Source organism: Aythya ferina (genome assembly GCF_964211825.1).
Source record: "Aythya ferina genome assembly, chromosome: 3".
NCBI lineage: Eukaryota > Metazoa > Chordata > Aves > Anseriformes > Anatidae > Aythya > Aythya ferina.
Genome location: NC_140298.1, coordinates 29,064,615 through 29,082,074, shown reverse-complemented (window position 1 = coordinate 29,082,074; position 17,460 = coordinate 29,064,615). Strand labels below are relative to the sequence as shown.

Below are 17,460 nucleotides of genomic sequence, written 5' to 3'. Positions count from 1 at the left end.
TGGTGGGAAGTGTCTCCAAACATGCCTGCCTCGAGACACACTGCAGAGCAAGCTGCATAGCTGATGCCCAGTCTCAGGACTCCCTTTCCTTCTCCTGGCTTGCATCCAGGAACGAGAGCTGCAAGACTGGATTCTCAAGGCATCAGCCAAGCAAAACAAGCGCACGTACCTGTGAGCCAGCCGCCCAGCAACAGTGGGGTCAGCTTCATAGGAAATTACTCCTCTGCTTTAGGTCTGCTTCCTAACAGACTGGTAACAAGGCAATGCCAGGGTGGATACACAAATGTGAGGCAGCAGCTCTGACTTCCACTCTGGGCAAAGGCAGCTACAAGCCTCCCTTCCCTCATCCCTTGCACTTACAGAAACAAGATGCTGTTCTGTGACATCTTGCTTTCAGTAGAGACTCTGACCCTGCTAACTGCTGATCTCAGCTGAAGCCACTGACTTGCATGGCACCATCCTCTGAGTCCCTTTGAGACAGCAGCTGGAGCACTCCTCTTAGAAGAGAAGTTGCCATTGAGATCTGACAAAGGAGGGTTATGGGTTAATGCCTCCTTCTTATGAAGGAGTCCTGCAAATCCTGTTTGCAACAGCTACTCCTCCCCAGCCATTTGTTTTGTGTTAGACACTCATTCTACAAGGGAATGAATGCTGTAAGAATTACAGCAAGGCTGAGGTGAAGTGCAGAAACCTAGTTAGTTACTCAGATCTGGCAGGAATTAGACGCTGCATGCACATTCAGTAACAGAAGACCCTCTGCTGACTGCAGGGCTATGCAACAGTTTTATGAGTTCTAGCAACGTGCAGTGGACTCTGGTAGGCACCAGAAGAAACAAGAAAATAAACAGTAGCTGAGACATTTTGTAGATTTTGTTAGAGTTGCTCAAAAAATAGAGGCTGTTACAGCAGCAGCATGCACTCAAAATTAGAGAACTGTGGACGATGAAAAACACTAATGTTATATATAAGAAGTTACAATTAATATAACAGCCATCAGGAAAGCAGGACATCAAGTGATTTACCCACAATGACAAGTATTTTTTGCTCTTAACATGATGCATCTGAAGAATGATACTTCCTCAGAAGGAATTCATCCCCAAGATAACACACTCTAGAAATGCAGTAAAGCATTAGCCTGGTTTCTCATTCACCTGGTAAAACTGTAGTGTAGCTTTGGGTATGCTTTCTGCCTACTCTTCTCAGGGTCTCAGCCTAAGGCTCACAAAGATTACAGACAGGACGTAAACAAATGTTTGGAATACATTTGGAATACAGTGATGCTTATGTTTGGATCAGGAAATGTTGAGATGTTTTTCTTGGCTTACCCAGACTCAGGACAAAAGGTGTTAAAACAATACAATCCTCAGTCAGAAGAAATGGAAAATTTGTATTTCTGCAGCTTAAACCTTGTAAATAACGCTAATAAAGAATGGCTAGGGACAGGTAACAGAGGAGGAATCCTCTGAGATATGAGGCAGTACAAGTTACATATGAATTCTACGCGTTCAAGACAAACTTTTCAAGAAGTAGGGAAATGAAATCATAAACATTTACTTCTCCACTAGAGGAAAACACTGAACAATCTGTTCCAATTAACGGCCTAACTAATGAAATGACAAAGGCCCCCATTCTGTTCTTTCAGATAGAGTTTAATAGCATTTATATGTTGTCAAGCCTTGCATCATCCATTTGATCTCTGAAAAGGCAGAGAGGCAGACAGAATACAAAACAAACATTAACAAATACCACATGAATACAGAATACTTAACAGCATGCCATTCACAACAGCAGACAGCCAAGGACAATTAAATTATTCATAGATATGAACTGTCCAAGGTAGAAGGAAAAAAGGAAGAAAATTAAATAAACACTCTTCCAAAACAAAAACAAAAAAAAAAAAAAAAAAAAAGCCATACCACAAGAGAACATCCAACACCATTAGCAGCATTTTTCTTTTTTGTTGAGCTAACAGCTAGCTTCTGGTACCAATCACAGAATCAGAAATCAAGGTCTTTTTAAAGACTTTGTCATAACTGGGTAATTAGTTGCCATATATTCAACTGCCATATTCCACCCCCTTTAAGGCTGACAGCTTTGAAATGCAAACCACAACTCCTCTCTGTACAGAGTCAAAAGAACCAACACTGAGCCAGTACACAAGAGCTGCTGCAGAATGAGGCGGCAGTATTAGCAAGAGAGGAAAGCCCATTCATCAAGAGCATAGGCATGTAAGAAACCTGGACTCGGTTTTACACAACCGGTTCACCAGGACTAGAAGATGCTTCTCCATCTCCTCAGCTGTAAAAATGGAAGGAGCAACCCTGCCCTACACTTTAAGGAGATGAGATCTATGCAAGTACTCCAGTACTCCATACCTATTGGTATGTCAACATGAGTATTTGCAACTATGTGAAGTCCTGCAACTTCCATGAACACGAGTGTTACAAACCACTTGAGTCTACCCCTAGCAGCATGTCATCTTCTGTTGAGCGATGGAAAAGGTCTTTTTACGGTGGAAGCTTCTGAAGGGAAACAACTATTCCACATCATGAACAAACAGCTATTAAGGCTTTTTACAAGAACAGCAAGGCAGACAAGAGTAGCCTGAGGGCAAAGGCTATTATAGCAAGAGGCTGAGGGCTGTAATAGCCAAGCACCAGTTTAAGACAGCTGCAGCAGCAGGGTGGAGCAGACAGCTGTGGACAGCCACCAACACCACAACAGGGCAAGACGAGCATCCACGCCTCAGCTGCACCCAGGCTTCCTGCTGAATTTATTTGTTTTCCCAGTGAAGGCAAACTTCAGCTGAGGCGCTTGTTAGTGAAATCTGGTAGCTAAGGTATGTGCGCAGGATGTGCTCTTCTGTCCTGACAGCATTACCTTTCTGCTGCTCTGTCAGAGGGTTCCCATATTACATCCTTGCAGCTAAGTCCACAGAAGTTTGTTTCTCAGAGCCCTGAGGTTTGATATATCAGCTGGAATTAAGAGGAGCAGGGAACCTATCTTTATGTACTGACACCTTTGCATTAACTGCATGTTTATGCTAACTTCCAAACCTTAGGTAGTCTCAGCTTGTTTTCAAAGCAGGTCACAAATCCTACCCTGATCCCAGGAAGCCTTTCCAAAGCTTAAATTAACTGAGTTTCAATGACAAGTTATTCTAGCAAAATCGCCAAGGTTTCAAGTCCAAAAGAATATATATTGAAGAAAGGCAAAGAGCAAGTCCAATCCTTTTCATGCATCAATGATGTCTAGTGGTAACACAGGAGAAGCTTTACTTCAGTGCAAAAAAGAGATTTGCAGACTGTCTCACTGCCCTTTGAGGAAAATAATCATGATTCCTAAAAAAAAAAATAAATCCAATAGCTTTAACCTCTTTTTTCCCCAGTAACCGCTACCAGAATGACCACCACAAAATAAAACAATACCAAGCCAGACTTATTACTTGCCTCAGTTTTAAGCGTCTGGCCAAGGAATACATACAACACTTCACTTAAGGCTTCCAGAAACCAAAGACCTGTATGTTACGCTGAAAGTAGCTTTGTCCCATTTCAAAGAACTGTATGGCTAGTCAGTGAGAGGACACTCTGAGTTCTGCAGCCATCACTGCCAAAATGGTGCAGAAAATATACACACACACACACAAGGAGAGCAGAATCATGTAAAAGCTACACTGAAGTAATGAATCCTATCCTGTCATTTCATACGGAGGTGGGTAAATAACGGCACAACAGAGATTTCATTCATACAGAGGTTTAGGGTATGCTGGGAAGTCTCAGTCTGACAATTTGCTGCAGATGCTTGCTTAGAGGAGCCATTTATCAGTGTCACCCATGCGCATTACTACACACTGCTTCCTCGGCAGCACGATTCCACACAAGCTTCCCACATAGCACACTCTGGGCCCTGGTATTTCAGGCACAGAAATAACCCTTATCTGGGCCTTACCAGTGTGTGCTTATTGAAATGATTCCTATTATCCAGAGTGCGTGCATTTGGAGTGGGAAAGGGAAAGAATTTATTTCCTTTGCTGATAAAAGAAATAGCAAATTAAGAGAAGTCACAACAATTTTGCTTCTCCTTCTCCCCCTCCTCTTTATACCCATGTTTAGTTCATTGCCTATAAACAGCTAACACAAGTATTCACGTCAGTAGAGCTGACTCCTGGAGGATACCGGCATCCTGCGTGTTTCATCTCTCATTATACTTAAGTGGAATATTAAACAGGCAAGACAGAGGCAGACCAAGCTAGAAAGAACTAAGTAACTAGGAGTGACAAAGAAGGTTGGCAATTTAAACACTCCGATCCATAAAGTGCTGCATTTAGAAGCCATCAGTGCCAGTGCACTCAGCCCTCCCTTCCTGAATAACCCCCCTCCCTTTCCTGAGCTTTCCTTTCACACCTTATGTCTTTTCTATATTGCTTGTAAAGTATTTGGAATGGCTACTGCTTAGTAGCATGACCTTAGAGCGTCCAATACAATAATACTACAAAATTAGTAAACTCAATACTGTAAGGATTTAAATTAATCTGAAAGCCAGGCCTTCTTGCCTTCAGAGACTGGCATATGGAAAGTGAAAACCAGGTTGAATTCATTACTACACTCCAGAATGTCAACTCCTACCCTACTACCAATACAGTAAAACATATGCCATTTCTTTGCTCAGCACAGCAATTCTCTTAATGCAATGGGTTGAGTCCCTGTTTTATAGCAAGCCTCAAATCTACAGTATGGACTGTATAGGTCCTTTCTGACTGGGAAAAAAAAAAAAAAAAAAGAGAGAGAGAAACAAGTGAATTAGATGTAAGAAAGAAAATCCAGTTATAATTTTAGATCATAGGATGCACAAGTGCCTTATAGCAAGGCTTAACTCAGAATTAAAATATGAAATGCATTAAACCGAAGGCAGCTCCCACAAACTGCCTTCTGCTCTTCTGGCTGCTTGCTGCTTTCTAAACTAAAGACTAGAGCTCAGAAGATGAGAGGAAGACTAATACAGAGAAAAAAAGAAGAAAAAAAAAAAGAAAATACACACAATCCTCATATAGAGCCTTTCCATAAAGCTTTTGGGACGCCAGCAGAGCATCCCAGCAGAAAGCTCTCCTTACAGAATTTGCATTTACCAGCTGTTTCTCCCCACTTCCCCAGCATGGAGCTTTCCCACAGAAGCTCTGTTCAAGCCCTGTTCCATTGCTGCCTGGCCCATCCAAGGCACACTTTGCTTCCCACTTCATTTCTGTCTCCACAGCCTGCCTTCTTCCTCTCCAAGTCTGGCACCTCTCCTCGCTGTGTGCCTTTCCTGCTCTTGCATCCCACACCCTTCACCAGAGGAGCTGACTGCAGGCTTGAAGGGATGGGCCATGGCTCAGCTGAGCAGAGCTGCAGGGTTTGCTCATGCCCACCACAACTAATGCACATGCTGTTCTGTTAATCTGCTTTGGTTTTGCGGAGGTCTCTTCCTCTCTGCTTTTCCTGTTGGGTAACTGGCTGTTTCAGGCTTTAAAGCATCCAGAATAACCACGAGGCAGTTTCCTTAACTATATGTGCCACTGCCTGCTATTTCTGTCCTGGGATACGTGCACATGCCACACATCTCCATCACCAGAAGGAAGAAGAATTACAAGCTTCCACTCTGCAGCTACCATACCTAAAAGAGAAATATAAGGCACCCAGAAGAGCAGGACATCAGAATTCCCTTAAGACACCAAGATGTTTGGTCAATTTGCTCTAAGTGCCTTACCCCTTGGAATTTTAAAAAAGCATTGACGTTGAAACCCAACCATTCTCCAGCCAGGAAAAGCACAGAGGAGAGATGTGACCAGATCCCGCTGACAACTAAGAGGGATCACAGAGAGAAAAGCAATTCCAAAAAGACTTTTCTTAATACAAACATAAATATCATAATTTTTATCAGGAATTTATAGCAATTGTATCCCAACTGTTCATTTAAAATGAGCAGGCATTTTAACGAGCTGCCTGTCCAATCATTTATCATATTCTACATCAGCCTGCCTTTTTGGATCAACGACTTCACACCAAAAAAAAAAAAAAAAAAGCTCTGGATTTCGCAGAGCTGATTTTTGTCTTATTGGTAGTGGGAGAATGCACCCAAAACCTCCCTTATGCCAGCTTCCCCTCTTTTCCCCGCTTGCAACTTTTCTCCCACCTGAAAATCTAACCCAAAAAATTCACATAATTTGTCAAATCCATTATTCAAAAGTGGATTTGACACACGGGAGAAAACAGAGGTCTGATTAGGCATGCTAAAAGAGCAGCTCTGGATTTAGGTTTACCACCCATGCTGCAAAACTGCTTACAAAGCCATCACTAATGGCCTTCCAGCTACCCATCATTTCCCTAGGTTCAGTCTGCCCAGACAGCTAGCTATTCCTTTCCAAGGAATACCATTTTAATTGCATCTCCCACTTTGTTAGCCTCCTCGACCTCCAGTAAAAGCCATCTATGGTCTAACAATCTCTTAAATCTGACACTCGCGCTGACTAGCGCACCAGCACACTTGTGTGCCTTCCTGCTTGGTTCACACGCAGGCAGGCTTATTGTCAAGAATTTCCATTAGAAATCTAATGTGTATGAAGCGAAATGACAGCTTTAGGACTGCTGGGGAGAGAAGGGGGGGAAGGGAGTGAAAAGGGAGAGATGAAAAGGAAAGAATATGTATGTGTATTGCAAACGCCCCTTGTCACCAAAGGCTTCATTGTGCCTTCCCAGCGCCAGGGCTCCTCCAGTCCCCACACCTCCCTCCCAGCAACAAATGCCAGCCACCAGCCTCAGCAACTGTTAACTCTTCCTGTGGGAATGCTGCCAGCAATTTCAGCGATATTAACCCTGGGAATACTAACATGATTTAGATGACTTGTTAAATTTTAATGATACCCATTAGAAAAGAGGAAAACACACGAGTCACAACTCCCAATTCGGTGCATTTGGCTGCTGAATAGGATATTAATGTTTTTCTTTGCCCAGCACTATTAAATGAGCAGTGAAACTAATAGAGAAATGAAGAGTAATGACTTCTCTTCTTGCTGTTCAGTGCCTGCTTAAAGCCCTGACAGCCTTATTGCCCACCAGGCTTTCTGCTGGAGTCCATCAGGTGTATGGAGTCAGTGGGTAATTCTTCCACCATTTGGCACTTGGCAGGTCAGAGGTTCATTTAGCTACAAGGCACAGAAAAATAAAACCACCCAATTGAAATAATAGCATACAATCACTCAAGCTACCAGCCAGAAGGCAAAAGCCCATACTCCAAGTAGGTCCAGCGTAACCAAGCCCAAGCCTGGCTTTGGTAGGGCAGGATTTTGCCCACACGACTCTTACAGGAGCCAGAGCAGAAATGTGCAGAGGCCAAGTTCTGCCCCACTTTTAGCAAAAGTCTGCAGAACAACCATCCTCTTCAGCACTGCAGGAACCTCCGTCACATCCTACAATACGCTTGTGGTGATCAAAGGAACAAGCAATTCCCAAGAGAACCACACAAGGCCCCACAGAAATTGAGGGGCTGTATTCCTGAACTCTCATTTTTCTTCAGTTAATTGTGAGGGTGAGAGAAAGAGGGAATGAACACATAACTTTGGGAAAATTAATTGCACTGTTGAGGTAGGTCTGCTCAATTTTGTTTGGAACTGTCTGAACACCCTGAAACCACTGACTTTTCACTTTTCCTTCAAAAAAAGTAACCCACACATCTACTGTGACAGCTGTCAAAGTCCCCTTTCATTTGGTTTTCCCCCAAACATTCATGTGAGTAGAATTTTGTTCTTGTGCAAGCCCATGGAATAGAGAGTTCTGTGTTGTGAATACCCAAGTGCAAATAAATGATCATGTCAAAATATTTATTATTTCAGTTGCATGGCAAGATATAAACCAAAGTAGAAGTTTGCTCTTAGATCACAGAAAATCTGCAGGTTGAAACATTTGTAGAAAAAAAAAAAAAAATAAAGCAAATTCCACTTGAAGTTCACTTGGAAACCAAATGCTTCAATAGATCCTATTCCTAATTTAAGATTTTCCTATAGACACTGGACCTCGATGGATGCTTCGTGTCTGTCATATAACATTGGAGCCAGACATTGCATCTCCTGCGTACACAATTCCTCTGACACACCACCACCCATTTAACATGTTTTCTATAGCCAAACTCATACTGGCTTAGTGGTGTGGTTTTTTTTGTTTGTTTCTTTGTTTTAGAATAAAACAATTAAGAAAGCATGTGATGCTTTTTCTGAATCACCAAATCATTGAATAAGATCATTCACCACCTACTAACAAAACACATACTGTTGGGTCTTTAAGTAAATTTCTCCAACCTGTTGGAGAAAGTGAGCAGACTCAGCCCTGCTTTGTTCGAGGAAGGTACTACAAGTTTAAATATGGAATACAAAAATCTACCAGCACAGGCTTTACTTATTAGAATCCAAAGGTATTCAGTTCCTTCAGAGGAGAGGATTTTCTTCTGTTTTTGTCATGACTTGCAAGCCAAGACCAATTTAAGGCCCTTTTAGCTCCCTCAGGTCTCTCAAACAGAACTTCCTTAGCATTTATTTTTTTCCCTTGTAAAAAGAGTACTACTGAATACTGTTTCAGGGGAATGCTGAGAAGAGGAAACAGCCTGAAGGGTTCTCAGACTGAAGTTTTTCTTCTTCCCTCCCAGAAAACTTAAAACATTTTATATTAAGAAATGCAAGATCAATCACAGACTACATTTTAATAGTACAGATTGAACAGAACAGAAGGTCTTAGCAATGACTAAACAAACAGTTGAACATGAAAATAAAATTTAAGAACCATACGAATGCTGAAACAGTAAGGAACTTTTAACAACCTTACTACACAGCAAAATCAATAAATTTAATTCTGACACCATAAAAGTAAATCCAAGGTGCAATCAAACACCAGTTTTTTAGAAAATATATTTTATCTAGGTAATCTCTTATTTTCCTTTAATTTCTTTTTCATAAGTAACTAAAAATACTCCCTGTATTCTTCTGTACTGGTTGCAACTGAGGTTATGGTTGGATGCATTGTGCAGTTCTCATCACTATCCTTCTCAGAGATCATGGCCTCCTCACATCTGCTGTAATAAAAGCACATCTAGTCACTCTCTGACCTTTCAATCAAAAGGATCTGAGTTTAGAAAGCAGCACTACTGAAAGTGTTTGATCTATCATTTTGATAAGAACTAAGGCAGGGAGCAACCACCACGTATTCACAGAGGAGACCGGCAGGGATGCTAACTTATGACCTTCATATGGAAAACAGAAAGAAAAGACACTTTAGGAAGCTCAGAAGGGTTCAGGATCTCCTAGCCCTGCTCAACCTGAGCAGGGCATCTGACTGCTGCTTTAAATGCATGCACTTCCTGATCAAGGTATGCAATAGGTAGAGCTGTGGCCTAAACGTAGCCCTGCTGATTTTGGTGAAGTCAAAATCCAGCCACCAGTGCCAATTTCATACAAGTCAATAGAGTGACAGTTCAGATCTGGACCACCACTTCCCTCTTCTTCCCACTTCTTTGCTCTTACTGCACATAATTAGACATAGCTCATTAAAAAAAGAGTTTTCAATATTCAACACTTCTCGCAGGATCTTCCAAAGATTTGCCATCCCAAGCTCATCAGAACAGTCCAGTCAACATCACACTGCCTTATTAAATATCTTGTGAGGGTCCATGCTTTTGCTTGGAGAAACCTCAAAAATGTCTTCAAAGCATTATTAATCTATACCTCAAAGCTATATTAAGCTAAAAAGGTGAAGGGGAAGAAAAAAGCATAAGTAAATATATATGAATGTTACCTTATTGAACATTCTAAACAGTCCTTGGCAGCCTAGTTATGTTCACTTTTTTAAACCCTGATTTAATGTAAGAAGGTTGCACAGAAGGCAATTGAAAATAAAACTGGGCAGCAAGAGTCACTGAGGATTTGAGTCCTATAAACCTTAATGAATAAGGATGTAGCCATAGTATGATCCCCTTAAACTTCACCTTGCTCCAAAAAGCACCCCCTTGTTAAAAAAAAAACTGCTCAGTGAAACACTGCCTTTTCTTTCAAACCTGCAAGATAAAGTCCCCAAAGAAAAGCAGCATTTCAGTTTGACTGCAGCAGGCAGTTTGTAGTTACTAACCTTCCACTGCTTTACCCTGCCACTGCTTTCCAGAAGAGCTTAATTAATACCTTAATTAACGGTTGTTGCTTCCATCAGTGTCACAGTGCAACCACAGTTTGGACCAATAATAGGAAAGGTTTTGAAAGACACTTCTAGAACTTCTCACTCTTGGGATACCATTTGGTTCCTCAGGTGGTCGTTACATACTGAAGCTTGCTTAATTCAAAGTAAACATGCAAGCTGCTTTCCTGCAATCAGGGATAGCTCTTGAATTGCAGCTTCAGCAACAAACAACATGGAGTAGGCATTGTTTATCCAATACTGGAGGAGAAGCCCACGTGCTTGTATTCCTCACACTCTAATGTACATGCCTCTCAAGCTACAGTATGACAGTTTGCTAAGATCTAAGCCAGCATTTTAAGTGAGAACATCCCACACACCTTTGACATGCAGACCACATATCACAAAATGCTACAGTCCCTACTACATCATTGCATAGATCGCAGCAGTAAAGTTCACCGCAGTGGCATGCTGCAAGTTCCGTGCTTGGAAGCACCCCAATGATGCGGTATCAAAGGCTACACACCACTGATCTGGCAAAACTGCAAGCGTCTTTCAACCCTGCAGACACAGCACTGCAGCTTTCTAATAACCTGCTGACACCAGCATGAGTCCTGTTACATGCCAATGGCCTCTACTGGTGACGCACAATACTCTTCATAATGCTCTTCAGGGAATTCAGAACAGACTACCTTTCCTCCTCCTCCCCTTCCAAAACTGTACACCAAAAATCCTGCGCTTACTATACAAGATTACTACCCACATCACAACTCATACTTCCAGGCAGATAACAAAACTACCTGAAAATACAAGATGGTTTTAGAAATCATTCTAGAGTTCTTGGCAGGTATGAAGCACCTTGAAGAACCTGTCTTTATGATAGCCTGGCACCAAAAGGACAGCTACAGACTAGGTACTGTATTTCTGAATGCAATATTTTTAGATGCACAGACAAGTCTCTAGGAAGAGCAGTCTGACCAAAATTTTGCTTCCCCTTAGAGGTTTATCTCAGACAAAAAATTAAATATTTCCCCCAACCCCCCAACAGCACAGCCTATGGTCTCCTGAAAGTATTTTCTTTTCTGATAGGAAAAACACCACAGTCTAAATTCACTAAACCTAATCATAGGCCTGTTCCTAGTTTCCAGGGCACTCAACAAGAGTGACTCTTATGATCCCATGGAGAAAGCTGCAGATCAAGCAGTTTTGACAGCCTCCAGAAAACAGTCTTTAATGTGCAGTATCCTCACCTTTACCTCACAAGACATTTGCAAGCTTGAGATAAATATTTACATCATTTCACACACTGACAGTAAGACAGGTGACTTGCAGCTGCCTCTAGAAAAGGGTTGACATTAATTTGTCAGAGGTAAAAGCATATCCTCTTGCCTACTCTGGACCGCTAAGCAGCTGTAATTCTAGGGCAAACAAAGTCGCTTGTGGTTTCCCAACTTGCCAGGAAACATACAATTGTAAAAAGATTCACAGATGAGTTATGCTAAACGTTTGGTATTGTGACCTGTGATGCAACACAAAAGAATGGTTGTTGTTGCCTAAACTTTAATAGAGTTAATCCTTCCAAATGCTGACAAATTACTGCCCCAGGCCACTTAAAATCACATTTCTAATGCAATAATCCTATCTGCATTACAATGAGTTAGGATGAAATGATTAGGTGCCTGAGATTTTTGCACAGCGAATTAAGTAACCATACAGACTGGCCGTGCTTGTTCACAAATTAAAGGTCTGGACGGAAATGAAATTCCATTATTCTGCCACTTGCTAAGCTTTGAGGAAGGGTTCATTACTGTCCTGTCTACTGGGAATGTTTCTAGAGCAGCTCTAAGCTAACAGGAACCTATTTTTCATTAGGCCAGCTTCAGGGCTTTCTTCATTATTAATAATTATTAGTCAAGTCTTTGACTACTTAACACCCCTTGAACAGAAAAGGCTAATTCAACAACACGCAAGCAAGAGTGACAGTAAATTTGCAGGGGAAAAACAAAACCACCCTGAATGCAACTTCTCCTCCATTCACAGCCACACTGTGCTAAGCCAGAATTTGCCCATCTCTTATACTTGCAAGCACAGACCTTTTAGCCAGAGGATGGTGCAGAATATGTCACCTAACAACATCAATGCTATCCAACTCTAGTGTTTAATCAGCATCCTTACTAATCACAGCACACCAAAGCAGATATTAGTGCCTGCACACCAAAATTACCTCTAGGTTTAAAGGCTGCATTCATTATTTTTTCCAACTCCATATTAACAAATCATAAGCAGTGGCTTGGGACTACTCATTATTAGCATTCAACTGATTGTTTACACACAATATAATTTGATGTAAATAAATATAGCAGCTCTTCAATTAAACCCACTGATCATTTCGTTGTTGGACACCCACAAGTTTAGTATTCCAATGAAGCCAGAGGCTATCACAGGTTTGAAGTGACAGCAAGCAGATCTCACAAGTTCTGATAAGCATGGAGAGTGATGCCATAAGCTTCTATGCTAGAACTTTGAGGGATGCCTGTCTCAAAATATAGCCCAAGAACAAGCTTAAAATTGTTAAAAAACAATATCAGTAATTTGAAACAGCTCTTATTACCATGCAAGTGCTTGATTCCAACAACAACAACAAACAATGGCCACCAAACGCTCTACAATCCTCTGTTACAGACTACAACATGCAACTATAACAGCCTCTTGTGCCAGTCACTTCCCATGGGCATGCTTCACACAGGGGTTACGATAAGATTTCATTCTCCTAACACAAAACCCCCTGTATGCAGATAATTGCTGTACAACATTTAGGCACATCTGTATCACAAGAAGGGGAAAAAAACAAACGTTAGCATTTTTCTTTTTCTCTTTGTCAGGAAGCATGACATTTGAAATAGTTAAAATAAAGGAGCAGCACAATTACAGTTGTATATTCATCATCCTGCCATCACCCCTCAAAAAAAAAAAAAAAAAAGTACTAAGTTCTCATCCCCTTGACATATTAGGAGAAAATGTTTCCATTAGGAACTGAAAGCTCTACACCTCAGCACTAACAATGAGCTAGTGAGCACAGTTTGCGACAGGGTAAGTGTTGTTTTTCTGTATCAAAATGAACAGCTTCAGTGCATAGTTTCATGCATAAAGCTTGGTCTGTTTATGCAGCAATTAAGCGTACTGTTATACCTTGCAGATATAGACAAACCTTTACATGATTATATGCTGTGGAAAGCAAATGTATATTCACATTCAGATAGGTTACTGCAAATTCTAGTATCTGCTATGAGATATATGTCAAAACACAGATACCCTCACATTCTGCTTGTTGTGCAATACACAGTACCCAGGGTTTTATGCATCCCTAAATACAACACAGATGTGAAACAGGTGCCACTGATTTATTATGCTAATGACATCTCCAGGCCATCTTCAACAGCACCAACAAGAGTGGTCAGGCAAGTTACCAAGATCTAGCTGACAGAAAGAAGGTTGACATTTTAAATGCTCCCTTCTAATAAAGGTGGACACAACTAATTGATAACACTACTGGACACCATAGTCTTAAGTTGGAACCCCCAGACTCAAAAACATGATCAGTTCCTTCAACCCTGCAGCTGGATCAGATCCACCCCAACACCTACTCCCACAGCAGCAGTCAAGAGGGTTCCTCACAGGACCCTGAGAAACACCAGCGACACTAGCACCGCACAGTAGGCTCCAGCCTCAATCCAAACAGAAGCAAGCTTTCCCCAGACGCAGGGCCATTTGCCCTGTTAAAGGCACCATGCACCTCTCAGTACAGGGGTCCTGGTGCGTCACTGCACCACACAGGCCCTGGCTGAGCTGGCAGCGCCCATACCAACAGCCTGCTGTCCCCCAGCCAGGCACTGATAAGGCTGCCTAGTGGATGCCAATAACAAGTTTGCATACCCAGGCCTACAAAGTCACTGGCAATAGCCATAATAATAACCTTTATCCTACACTACCTAGACCAAAGCCTCACTGCACTGGGCTGCCACTGCTGAAGGCAGAAAGCCCAAGAGCTCCTAACAGTTGTAAATACAGAAAAGATGAGAAAAAATGGATGTTTCTGCAACAGCCACAGCCAGGTACCAACCATTTGCATGCGAAAGGCTGGAGAACCTCAAGAGGCTTGAGCCTGCAAGTACTATTATAACAGAGAACAGGGGAGAGGGTCACCACAGCCCTCAGAGACCAACTTACTCATGCCTCCTTCTTCCCCCCTAACTTCACACTGGATAGAAAGTTTTATTAGGGGCAGACCTACAGAACTGGAAGGCTTCGCAGAGAGGTGTTAGAAAAGAGCATAGGCTAAGGTGGCTGAAAATGAAGAAGTAAGGATTAGTACTGATGTGAAGAGAGACTGGCCTGGTCAACACCATCAGCTGAACTCTGAACAACAGAACAATTAACAACAGTAACAGGAGGGGAACATCTCTGGAAGGCTAGGACAGGCAACAACTACCGCTGTTATAATGAGAAAATCCCACACACGTTTTTATGTCACTGCAAAAGTGGTTTATTGCTAACACTTTGCAAGGGATACGAAGCCTTGCTGCTTATATTTTATCCCCATGGCCAATTTCAGTTGCTCCAATGGCTCCCATATCTGCATCCGGTTTCCCACGTAGTATACTCGCCTCTGGAGGATTCAGTAAACACTGCCAAACCACACAGCTTCAAGTTTGTAAACATTTTGGTACAGAGTCCCTTCCATGGAACCAACCACTACTATCAATTTAGTGATATCAATTTTTATGGTTCCTCCTTTTTCCTTTTCATTAATTCAATTAAGCCAGCTTTTGAGACAAGGTAACAACCAGCCCTTTAGTCTTTTGTTCAAGGCAGCACCAACTCCCTCTCAAACAGCACATAAATAAATAATGGGCAGTATAACAACAGTAATACCAAGGACCCTTTCTCAGCACTCAGCTCTGATCCACGATACCTCTTTATCGCAGCCACTAATGAAAACTCTTTGAAGTGGAAGAGTAAATATTACCATTTGATAGCACCTGAACCCAACAGGGCAAACAAAATTGCATTGTATTATGTTCTGGGAGCTGCAGACCTGTTCACAATACAACGCTCGCAGGGTTGCTATGGAGGAGCTCGACGCTCACTGTTTTGGTAGCACGGGGTCAGCCAAGGGCTGGCTGCTGGGGACCCTTCGAGGGCTGTTGGTCTTGATCTTTATATGCAAACCAAATAGGAAAAAAACTGCAAATCAAAACTGAATCAGGGAATTCCAGAATGTCTGCCTTCTACCTTTGTTGGCAGTCCGGTCTCTCCAAAGACTTTCAGCTCCTACCCGTGATCAGTCAGCTCTTACAACCTGACGACAAATTTCAGAAATGCTTCCATGCTTTTCAGGCACTGGATTACTCAACCCAATGCTCTGGGTCCAGAAGCTTTGAGTATTTTTTGGTCTTCTTAAAAAAAAAAAGAATGTCATCTACCATTTCTCTGTAACAACACCAAGTTGTCCTTACGTTAACAACACCCTGGAAAGCTGGGTTCAATGTCATGGTCTGTCACAGCCTCCCTGTTTGGCCTTTGGGCTCATGCAGTATGTCAATGTCTCATCTGAAGTACAGGAGGGTCTCTGCCGCACCTGGCTGTGCAGTCACCAGCCCATACATACCTTGCCACTGAACTGGCTGCCAAGTGACAGGCCATTCTGTAAATCCGTAGGGATCAAGGGGAGCAGGTGGGGAAGGGTCCCACGACTCCCGCGTGGCATCCCCACCCTTACCCACCCCTCAGCAGGCACAAGAGCACCCACCTGGGACACCACGGTGCAAAACCACCTGTGATGAAGGGGAAGGGAGCTACAGGGCGCAATCTCAGGGTGCTGCCCTACCCCACGGGACCCGGGAGGAAGGGACGGGTGAGAGCACCGCGCCCGAGCAGCGGGCAGCCCGCTCAGAGCCGCGATCCTCACTCACCTTGCTGCTGACGGGCCCGGGGATGAGCAGCTTGAGCGCCTGCCTCTTGAGCTCCGCCAGGCGGGCGCTGCAGTGCTCGCACCAGACGCCGCGGTCGGAGCCCGGCGAGGAGCCGCCGCCGCTGCCGGAGCCCGGCGAGCCGGTGCCGAAGCCCGGCGAGCCGCCCAGCGAGCCGGGGGAGCTGGTGCCGATGCCGGGCGAGGCGGGTCCCGGCGAGCCGCTGAAGGAGCCCGGCGACGAGGTGCCGGAGCCCGGGGACGGCGTGCCGGAGGAGCCCAGCGCCGAGCCCGCTCCCTCCGGGGCCGGGCGGCCGCCGGCACGGGACTCCTCGTACGCCCTCCGGTACCAGCTCTCGGGGGAGAAGGGGGCGCCGGGCTTGGTGGGCGAGCAGGGCTCGGTCACCTGCAGCGGAGAAGGAGCAGCGGGTCAGGCGGGGCCGGCAGCCCGCTCCCCCCCGCGCCCCGCGCCCCAACTTACCCCGTATTTTCTGCTCCGCGCCGTGCCCGCGCCCCGCTCCTTGGTCCCGGCCACCGAGGTCATGGTGGCTCGGCAGCGCCGGGTGCCAGCGGGCCCCCAGCCGCATCCGAGGGCGCCGGCGGTCCCGGGGACGGGGAAGCGCCGCCGCCGCCGCGGGGTGGCTCAGCCCCGAGACGCCCTCAGTCCTCGGCGAGGGGCCGGGCGGCGGGGCTCTCCGCCGGCCGCCTCGTCCTCATCGCTCCCCGCCGCTCCCGCAGCGGCTGCCCAGCCTCCCGCCCCCGCTGCGGCCGCAACTTGTTCCCCCCTTCAGGTCCGTAACCGAGTTGCGAGCAAATCCTCCAAAAAAATATCGGGAGCCGGTCCCCGGGAGGAGGAGCCGCCTCTCCTCCTCCTCCTCCTCCTCCTCCTCCTCCTCCTCCTCCTCCTCCTCCTCCTCCTCCTGCCGTGCCCGCAGCCTCGCACGGGCAGGGGCCGGGGGCTGCGAGGCGCTGCCGGGGAGGGTCCCTGCGATTTTGCGGTGCGCCCTGATTGGCACCGGAGATTTTTTGCCCCCCTTTTTCTTGCGAAGGGCGGGCGGTGGGTGTGGGTGTGTGTGTGGGATGGGGTGTGGGGACCTTGTTGCTCGCACCGCAGTTATTGGTTACTCGCCGCTGTTCGGGGCTTTCGCGGACACGACTCGACGAGTGTTGCCAGTCCTCCCCGAAGAGCTGCGGGGGAAAAAGCGAGCTCTCCCCGCGACGGGCACGGGCAGCCCTTTGCCGTGTTGCGATCCTGCGGGTATTAGTCTAACTCGCGGCCGAGGGCGTCATAAATTGAGCTCCTAACAA

The 17,460-nt window shown here is 44.8% G+C and overlaps 1 protein-coding gene across 3 annotated transcripts in view; it reads right to left on the bottom strand.

Moving 5' to 3' along the window:
- KIF26B (kinesin family member 26B) overlaps positions 1 to 17,032 on the bottom strand; it is a 301,650-nt gene extending 284,618 nt beyond the window's left edge. Inside the window, exons 1-2 of one of the 3 annotated variants that reach the window (XM_084512195.1) lie at positions 16,634 to 17,032; positions 16,157 to 16,558 (exon numbers count right to left, since the gene is read on the bottom strand). In XM_084512195.1, coding sequence (XP_084368321.1) covers positions 16,157 to 16,558; positions 16,634 to 16,696 — 465 coding nt within the window. In that variant the 5' untranslated portion in view covers positions 16,697 to 17,032. Of the gene's footprint in view, positions 1 to 13,828; positions 13,842 to 15,993; positions 16,074 to 16,156; positions 16,559 to 16,633 lie in introns of those variants that run through there. The other 2 variants (XM_084512198.1, XM_084512197.1) reach the window with 2 other exon arrangements.
- Between the last annotated feature and the right edge of the window lie 428 nt (positions 17,033 to 17,460).